Source organism: Argentina silus (assembly GCF_951799395.1).
Source record: "Argentina silus genome assembly, chromosome: 20".
In the NCBI taxonomy this organism is placed as follows: domain Eukaryota; kingdom Metazoa; phylum Chordata; class Actinopteri; order Argentiniformes; family Argentinidae; genus Argentina; species Argentina silus.
The window spans coordinates 4995966-5005965 of record NC_139674.1 but is presented as its reverse complement, the minus strand read 5'-3'; the positions used below and the strand labels follow the sequence as shown (position 1 = coordinate 5005965).

General features: G+C 49.2%; 1 protein-coding gene across 1 annotated transcript in view; it reads left to right on the top strand.

The window, feature by feature from the left end:
* The window catches only part of grm8a (glutamate receptor, metabotropic 8a), a gene marked incomplete at both ends in the record, with an annotated part of 94227 nt that overhangs the window by 31753 nt on the left and 52474 nt on the right, over positions 1-10000 (top strand). The window contains 3 exon segments of the mRNA XM_083692540.1: positions 9108-9243; positions 9650-9668; positions 9670-9805. Of these exon segments, the coding sequence (XP_083548666.1) occupies positions 9108-9243; positions 9650-9668; positions 9670-9805 (291 nt within the window).

Sequence of the window (10000 nt, the reverse complement as noted above, 5' to 3'; positions counted from 1 at the left end):
CCTCTAACCCAAGGAAACTGTTCTCCACATTTTCCTCACTCTTGGGCCCTGACTGTTCTCCCTCTATACCAAATCTCTTGGCTCAGTAGTTTCTCCTACCACTGCTATGCAGATGACACTCAACTCTTTCTCTCTTTCCCCACCTCTGACTCACAGGAGGCAACATTGTGTCTCTGTGTGTCTTGCAGACATTTCTGCTTGGATGTCAGCCCACCACCTCAAGCTCAACCTTAACAAAACTGAGCTGCTCTTCCTCCCTGGGTAGGGCTGCCCTCTCCAAGACTTCTCCATCACAGTAGAGAACTCTACTATGACCTCCTTCCAGACAGCCAAGAATCTTGGGGTGATCCTTGACAACCACTTATCCTGTGCGGCGAACATCACAGCGACAGCACGCTCCTATCGATTCTTCCTCTACAACATCAGAAGGATACATCCATTCTTCATGAGAGAAGTAGCACAACTCTTGGTCCAGACACTTGTGATCTCCTGCCTTGACTACTGCAACACACTCTTAGCCGGACTCCCCGCCTCCGCCATCAGGCCTCTGCAGCTTATCCAGAATGCTGCCGGCCGTCTGGTGTTCAATCTCCCCAAATTCTCCCATGTTTACCCCCCTTCTTCACACCCTTCACTGGCTCCCGGTAGCAGCTCACATTAGATTCAAGATCACTCTGCTCTTCCACCTCGCCTGGCACCGCCGCCTCTACGTGGATGCAGCAGTCGCGATACTCGGTCACGACTTTTCACTGTCCTGGCGCCCCGCTGGTGGAACGAGCTTCCCACTGCTGTCAGGACTGCAGAGTCACTACCTACCTTCCGCCATAGACTGAAGACAGTAGCCCATCTCTTCAGGCTACATCTTGACTGTCCCTCCTAAAGACCTCTTCATCCCCACTACCCTCCTGTACAGTTTCTCTATTGTAAATTAAAAAAATATATATTTATATTTTTTTTAAAAAAGAAGTAATTCTTCCTTCTTCTAGCATTGTGACTGCCAATGGCCCCCTGGTCCTAGCATAGATTTGTTTTTCTTATGATGACTGATGTATCGGTCATTCCCTTAGACAAATGTACTTGTTGTAAGTCGCTTTGGATAAAGGCGTCTGCTAAATGTAAAAAATGTAAAATGTATGCCTTGTTGTCTCTTTCTCTTCACACCAAATATCATCTGGCATGGCAACCACACGTTCTGTGTGTGTTTGTGGTACTTGTGGTGTGTGTGTGTGTGTGTGTGTGTGTGTGTGTGTATGCGGGCGTGTGTGCGTGTGCGTGTGTGTATGTGTGCGTATGTGTGTGTGTGTGTGCGTGTTTATGTGTGTTTGGCGTGTGTGCGGAGCAGCTTAGCATGTTTCCGTTGCCAAGTGAATGGAGGCTAATGTGGAGCACCTGGCAGAGGGAGAGAGGAGTGGATTAGACAGCACTGGTAAGTGTTACTGAGAGAGAGGCACCAGGCAACTGATAAGCACCAGGGAGTTGAACAAGAGGAGGGGAGGGAGAGAGAGAGGGAGGGAGGGAGGGAGGGAGTGAGGGAGGGAGGGAGTGAGACAGGGAGAGAGAGAGAGAGAGAGAGAGAGAGAGGAGGCACCAGGCAACTGATAACCACCCGGGAGTAGAACGAGAGGAGGGGAGGAAGAGAGAGGGAAGGAGGGAGGGAGAGGGAGGGAGGGAGAGGGAGAGAGAGGAGAGAGAGAGAGAGAGAGAGAGAGAGAGAGAGAGAGAGAGAGAGAGAGAGAGAAGGCAGGCATCATCCAGTAGAGCGAGGCTGGCATAGACTGCAAACTGATCAGAGAGGAAAAAGAGAGGGACAGGGAGGGAGGGTGGGAGGGAGTGGGGAGAGAGAGGATCAGAGGAGGTGTAGGAACAGCGGGATGGTTCTGTTGAATGGACGGAGCAGGTCAAGAGCAGGCAGCAAAGAGAGAGAGAGAGAGAGAGAGAGAGAGAGAGAGAGAGAGAGAATAAAAGAGATACTCTGTGCAGCAAACACTGACAGCCACAGGACAACATAACACTGCACAAACACCTTTTCTCCTCAACCCAGTTTCTTACAATCCTGGCGACACATTCTCAATGTGCTTTGATGCTGGTGAGAACAGGGGCACTAGCCGACACACTGCGTACCGCCATCGATGCCTTTAAGACTTCATGCGCAACATATATTGAATGGCCAAACAGAGTCTTCACATCAGGCTTCCGCTGACAAGACAATACTGCACCTTTCAGCACAGCAACAAATCTATAAAAGTTTCTTGTTGCTTCACGGCACACAGAGGTAGGACATGTTTTCGTTCGTATGGAAGGCGTCTTCCTCTCTCTCTGTCTCTTTCTCTTTCTTTCTCTCTCTCTCTCTCTCTGTCTCTGCATCTCCTTTGACCCTGGTTCGCTGAAGAAGAAGTTAATAACAACATTCCCCACAGTCAGTGGTATTTAAGCCTTCATTCAGCATCGGATAAGGACCTTTGGAGCAAGGATGTTACTGAGAAAAGAAACCACATAATGAAAGGATGATTTCACTCCTCCGCCCTCGCCTCCCTCACAAGCTATCGTCCTTCACCCCATCCCCTTCACCCTCGTCCTCCCGTCTCAGCATGAACAGAGAGAGAAAAAAACAACCTTGCAAAGCCCCCCCCCCCCCCCCCTCCCCATACAATGTTAACATCCCGTGGATCTAGCTAGCGCTGGATTAGCATAACACACAATAAGCGCTAGTCAGATGAGTATAGCCGTAGCGCCGCGGTTAGCAGGGGGCTAGGATTCATTCACATGACTTTTGAATGCTGTTCAATCACGTGTTTTCAGCCATCATAGCAGATCTTATCAGGACAATAGACAGTCTAATAGACAGTCTCCATCCTATTCATAAACGCTACATTCCTTACGTGATGCTCAGGGAGGGATTCTAATAGAGACACATGATATTGACATATTTTCATATTTTCAGGCTGGCTAACTGACTGTGTGCGGTGGTCAAATCAAGTCAAATCAACGTTTATTCATCATATACACAGAATACAGCGGTAGATGGTGGAATGAAATGCTTAGGGCAAGCTAGCTCCTCAACAATGCAAGGAAGTAATACAATAACCAAAACAATAACAAACAATAGGTAGCAATAGTAGTAAGCAGCAGAAACACAACAACAATGTGGTGGGAAGATAAATATAGTCATAGCAATAGTAGGATGTAATAGTATGCATGTATGTGTGTGAGTGCATGTGCGTGTGTGTATGTGTGTGTGTGTGTGTGAGAGAGAGAGTGCAAATGTGCAATGTCATTGGAGAATGTCACTGATGCAGGGCTGTGGTACGTTGGTCTTTGAAGTTGCTGCTGTGAAAATGTGGTGTGTGTTTGTGTGTGTGTGTGTGTGTGTGTGTGTGTGCCAACAGTGCGTCTGTGGTTCTAAAACCCCTTGTTGTGTTTCCCACTGGTTGAAGATGAATGACGCTTAGTATTGTTGTTATATATTCCCAGCGTTTTTAAATGGAGTGTTATTCATCTGAACTACCCACTTTAGGAGCGTCTCTTGTCGGCTGTCAAATCCAAGCGAATGTCTAATGACGAGACAGAGCGCTGCAATTCTGTTGACAGTTAGCTTGTGATAACTAGCTTAATTTCAAGCTAGTTGGATCACGAACGTTTGTTGTTTGTCTCCGTGAAGGAAATCTGGCGAGCTCACAAGATCATTGTCTACAGTTGTCTTTTCAAAAACCGCGTTCCTGCGTTTGATCACAAACCGGGCAGCTTTCGGCTCACGCCCCCCTCTCCTGGCGTGTCTTATACCTGGGCTTTAGCGGGTGACATCAGATCTGTGGTTCTAAACACTCGTCCCTCCGCTGCCGACCTCCTCGCCACGGCCAGAGAGTGATGATGAACGCAGGTGGTGGAGCCGGATCCCGGAGGAAAGCTCTGTCTCATCCCCAGATCTAAGCCTCATCCCCGGTTCAGACGGAGGTTCAGATCAGAGAGAGCCGGGGGGGGCAGGCGGGGGTGGGGGCGTGAAGACAGGATCGTATCCACTTGATTGTCAGATGTCTGCCTTTCTCAGACGCCTAAAAAGCCCTCTCTGTGTATGCGTCTGAGACGGAGAGAGAGAGAGGAAGGGATGAGACAGGGAGAGAGAGAGAGGGGAAGGGATGAGACAGGGAGAGAGAGAGAGGGATACAAATGCTTCCTCTCTCTGAGTGTCTGAGCTCAAGGCTTTAGATTTGACCTTCAGCCCTCCCAGCCTGTGACCCGACTCCAAATCAGCCCCAACCCCCCCCGACACTCACACACACACACACACACGCACACACACACACACACACACACACATGCACACGCACACGCACACACACAGACTCACACACACACACACACACACACTCACACACACACTCACTCACACACACACACACACACACGCACGCACGCACACACACACACACACACACACATCCCACGTTCTCTGCCTATCACTGAAGATCAAGGAGTGATTGATCAGATTGATCAAGCACAATCGATAACGTGGTCTTTTAGGATCGACTGCAGGGTCTCAAATGACATGCCATTCCCTAATGCAGTGCACAGTGCAGTTATCACCAGGGCCAAACGTGGAGTGCACTTTTTTAATGGGGGATCAGGACACAGATACTGTAATGTCTGTGTCTGTGTCTGGAGTCTAGTTTCCTGTTCTTTGCCAGCAGCACTTCTCTCCTCTCTACTTTCCCCTCTCTGCTCTCCCCTCCTCTCTCCACCCTCCTTCCCTTCCCTCTCCCCTCTCCTCCCATCCCCTCCCCTCTCCACCCTCCTTCCCTTCCCTTCCCTTCCCTTCCCTCTCCTCTCCTCTCCTCTCCTCTCCTCTCCTCTCCTCTCCTCTCCTCTCCTCTCCTCTCCTCTCCTCTCCTCTCCTCTCCTCTCCTCTCTCCTCTCCCACAGCCTGGCTGTCTTCCCACAGCCCAGAGAAGTGCTGACTTCAGCTCGACTGCCAAAGTGTTCTGATAAAGACAGGAGTACACAGTCTCCTTTCCCCCAAACCCCCAGCACAGCTGCCTCCAGGGGGGTTGTGCTGTCTGAGGGAGATGTCTGTAGTCGAGCTGTGCTGTTGTCCAAACTCCTGGAGTATTCTCCTGCCACATGGACGACTCCACGTCTCTGTTCTGTGAGGCCGTGAGGTGTTGCCATTGAGTCCCCAGGGAGACATTTACAGTTAATGAACGCACGCACGCACGCACGCACGCATGCACGCACGCACGCACGCAGACACAGCAAATTTTCACAGCAGCAACTTCAAAGGCCAACGCACCACAGCCCCGGGCCTCCAACAAAGCATGGCGCAGAATTAAACTTTTATCTTTTTATAAACCAATGTGAGACTTTAAAGCAGTAATAATGATGTTTTCATAGTAATGATGTCTTCAAGGAGGATGCATGCCGAAGCCACTGTGTGTGTGTGTGTGTATGTGTGCGTGTGCGTGTGCGTGTGCGTGTGTGTGTGTGTGTGTGTGTTGTTTTGGAGAAACAAATGTATGTGCATAATGTATGTGCATACAACACCAGTAGGTACAGTAGAGCTTCTGTCCCACTGAATCAGAGAGGGCCTGCTGTGTGTGTGTGTGTGTGTGTGTGTGTGTGTGTGTGTGTGTGTGTATGTGTGTATGTTTGTGTGTGTGTGTGTGTGTTTGTATGTGTGTGTGTGTGTGTGTGTGTGTGTGTGTGTGTGCGCGCGTGTGTGCGAAAAAGATGATGAAAAGTGCTCTGAGGTCTGCGGAGCGATGGTTCCAAATGAAAGATTTATCACCGACACGGCTCCTGCCCCCCCCTCCTGCCCCCCCCTCCTGCCCCCCTCCCCCACCCTCCTCCCGCTCCCTTCACTGTGTCGCAGCGACAGCTCGCGCTTTGAAGAGAACCTCATTAGCTAGTCTACTTAGTCTTACTTACCCCATCAGCTGACAAGGCAGGGGAGGGGCTGTTTGAAGTAGTGCCTCACAGCGGGTAGGAGGGTTCCGGGTGATTCCACAGCTGGAGTCGTGCGAGGGCGAGGGGGGAGATGAGGGGTGGGGAGTGGGGAGGGATGGGGGGGTGAGGGGTGAGGGGTGAGGGGTGGGGGGAGAAGATAAAGCGTCAGAAGAACATAGCCGTATTCGTATTCTCTCTCTCGCCGTGGATTGAATTTGATGAAGAGTGACCCGGTCCTCCTTACTTTTTGATTGCTGTTGTAATATTGACAAGCTTGAGTCGTGTGTTAAGGTGTTCGATGGAACTGCAAGGCTCTTTTTGTAGGGAAGAGAAGCAGGGAGAGGGGAGGAGGAGGAGGAGGAAGAGAGAGAGAGAGAGAGAGAGGGGAAGGAATGATTTTCCTAGCTTGCATTTCCATTTCAATCTGTTAGTTGTGAAATGGAATGGAGAGAAGAAGTCGGTAGGAGTGAGAGTTAATTACCCACGGAGAACCAACTGACGTCTCGCATCTTTGAAACAGAAGGGATTTAATTGCATATGTTTCAGTTGAAGGCTGCAGGAAACACATTAAGCCGATCATGGCTGTGCATCTCCCTGACCACAGGGGGTCACCCAGTTTACGATTAGATATGATTCATACGTTTCGTAAGCCGCTGATAATCAAATTATTAAAGACGAACTGCTTGGTGCTGCCTGTGGAGGTCCTGCCGTATCATTTAATTACTTCTAGATCGTACATTATACGTTTTTTTTATATACGTACCTAATTAGAAACACCGGGTGTTGTCGTTGTCAGATATAAACAATCTGTCGTTAGGAGAGTCGTGATTTCACCATTTTGTCATCGCATCGCAAAAATAAAAATAAAAAACGCGAGAAGAAATGCAGAAATAATGGGCTTCAGAGTGGAGTTAGCTGGGGTTCTAAAACAGGAGTCATACCCGCCTTTTGCTCCCAATTCCAGCAGGAATCCTGCAGATAGAACGGTATTAGACTCTCTGTACAGGTTTAAACTTTAAATTTAAGGGTTTTGAGAGATGTGCAAATCCCCCATTTTAAAAAGAAATAAACCCTGTCCGCAGAGCAGTATATATAATGGGATTCCGTTAGGATGCAATTGTGCCACACACCCCATAAGCCTTTGAATTTCCCTCTGGGATATTATTGGGGAATATCCTGGAGTGATTCACTCACTCGCTTCTGATGGGCTTTACTCACAACACGGCCGAAACCACGCCGTACTCTGCTGCCTCAGATATTCTGATCACGTTCTCCTTTACGGCACTGTTTCATCAACTATTGTGGATGTGTAACTAGGCCAGGCCAGGCCAGGCCAGCTCCGTTCGGCTCTGTATTGTGAATTAGTTTCTCTGTAGCTGTTTCTATCTGCAGCGGTAGTGGCATTGACAACACATGTGCATTGAGCCATAGAGATGGGCTTTGGAGATGGGCTTCAGAGATGGGCAGAGCTGCTTTGACCACCAGGGGGCTCTGTTCTCACAGAGCCATCTAAAGACAAACCTCTCTCTCTCTCACCCTCTCTCTCTCTCTCACTCGCACTCTCTCTCTCACACCCTCTCTCCCTCATTTTCTCTCTCTCTCTCTCTCTCTCTCTCTCTCTCTCTCTCTCTCCCTCTCCCTCTCTCTCTCTCTCTCTATCTATCTCTCTCTCCCCCTCTCTCCCTCTCTCTGTATGTAAGGAATGTTTTGTGTGAATAGAAAACTACAGACCGCGCAGAGGCCTGTTTAAGATAACGAGAGGCATTTTCCCAAATAACTTTGTTTTCGTGACAAAAACGGATTTGCTTTAAACTACCAAAGGCACGAATACTAATTAGGTTTTTTACTTTGATGGACTGTTTTCACGGTACAAGAAAGATGCGTTTCGCGAGTTCTTGGAAATAGGCCTAGACTCACTAGCGTGAATGAGAGTCTGCATATCAGATGTGCGTAGCAGAACCGTAATTGAATTGGAAATGAAGGGGACTTACTTGGAGTATGTTTACTACGGTTAGGATGAGAGATGAGCTTAAGGGGAGAGGAACGATCAAGCTGGTGACCTACAGGATAGCATTGTGCATTACTCTGGGGCCTGATTAACTGCTGGTATTTGGCTCAGGAGTGGGACATTAATACTGTTGTGATGGGGAGTGTGTGTGTATGTGTGTGTCTGTGTGTGTGTGCACACGTGTGTGTGTGTGTGTGTGTGTGCATGTGCGCACGCGTGCGCCTCTATTTGGAAACACCCCTCTATGACGGACCTGTTATTAACACCTCATCAATTCAACACATTACTGTAATACATAATCAGTGTGTTTAGCACCGGTAAGGACAACCAGAACTTGTTCTGGGGTGTGTCAGAGCGGCCATTATCCTTGAAAGGGTATTAATTTAGGCCTAATGAGTGTTTGTTTTTGGTACAAGATGATGTGTGGAGAGGGCCCTCCTGATTAAGTACAGTAATATAAAACGCTGCAGACTGTACAGATGTTCATTAAATGTTCCGTAACAGGCTGGAGAGGAGACTCCATCACTCACACACACACACACACACACACACACACACACACACACACACACATGCCCCCAGCTCACGTACAGGAGCTAATGAGATAATTGAGCAAGCTGAGTTATTAACAGGAACATGAATATGAAGGATGAGTCGGTCTGTCTCAGTATGGCCTGTCACATGGTGTTTGTGTTAACGGGAAGGTAACAAGCTGTCTCTCAGGATTAGGAACGTGTTGCAACAACAACATTAATAGCTGTTCTCTATCTCGAGTGTGTTTTGGTGTCTTTCTCCAGGGAAAAGTGCAAGATCTTATTCTAATAACACTGTGTGTATGTGTGTGTGTGTGTGTGGGTGTTTGTGTGTGTGCGTGTGTGCGTGTGTGCGTGTGTGTGTGTGTGTGTGTGTGTGTGTGTGTGTGTGTGTGCGTGTGTGTGTGTGTGTGCGTGTGTGTGTGTGCGTGTGTGTGTGTGTGTGTGCGTGTTCACTGTCACAACATTGTTTCAGACTCTGACGTCTTTTATTCCTCTCCTCTCCTCTCCTCTCCCCTCCCCTCCCCTCCCCTCCCCTCCCCTCCTCTCCCCTCCCCTCCCCTCCTCTCCTCTCCTCTCCTCTCCCTCGTTTGCCTTCTCCCTCCCTCCCTCCCTCCCCCCTCCCTCAGGTGGTGTATGTATCGCCCAGTCAATAAAGATTCCCCGGGAGCCCAAGGTCGGGGAGTTTGACAAGATCATCCTGCGTCTGCTGGAGACCTCCAACGCCAGGGCCGTCATCATGTTCGCCAACGAGGACGACATACGGTACGCCAGCCCCAACATACATACACACACACACACACACACACACACACACACACACACACACCCTTCCCCTCGCACATCTATATCCCTATGTAGACTAGAACAGTGGTCCTCAGTCCTGGTTCTGGAGAGGGCCATAGTGGGTCCAGGTTGTTGACCCAGCCTAGTATGATCACACCTGACTGAACAAATCAACTGATCTTCAAAACCTTGATTCGCTGAATCCGATGTGTCACTGTTTTAGTTGGTCAGGTAATGTGAGCAGGAAAAACTCCTGGCCCGAGTGATGTGTAGTGCCTGTACTGTTATGACCCCTCTCTCTCTCTCTCTCTCTTTATCTCTCTCTCTCTCTCTCTCTCTCTCTCTCTCTCTTCTCTCTCTCTCTCTTTCTCTCTCTCTCTCTCAGGCGTATCTTGGATGCGGCCCAAACGTAACAACCAGACGGGTCATTTCCTGTGGGTGGGGTCTGACAGTTGGGGCTCTAAGATCTCGCCTGTGATTGGCCAGGAGAAGGTGGCAGAGGGAGCCATCACCATCCTGCCCAAACGAGCCTCCGTGGACGGTGAGTGTGTGTGTGTGTGTGTGTGTGCGTGTGTGCGTGTGTGTGCGTGTGTGTGTGTGCGTGCATGTGTATTCCCCTCAAGGCCACAAGTGTGTTCTACTGTCAGTATAGGGCAGAGTAGAATGTCCTCATTTCCCATCTATCAGATTGAAGCCATTAGATAATGATGTCCTAAGGGAAACAGTTACAGATATT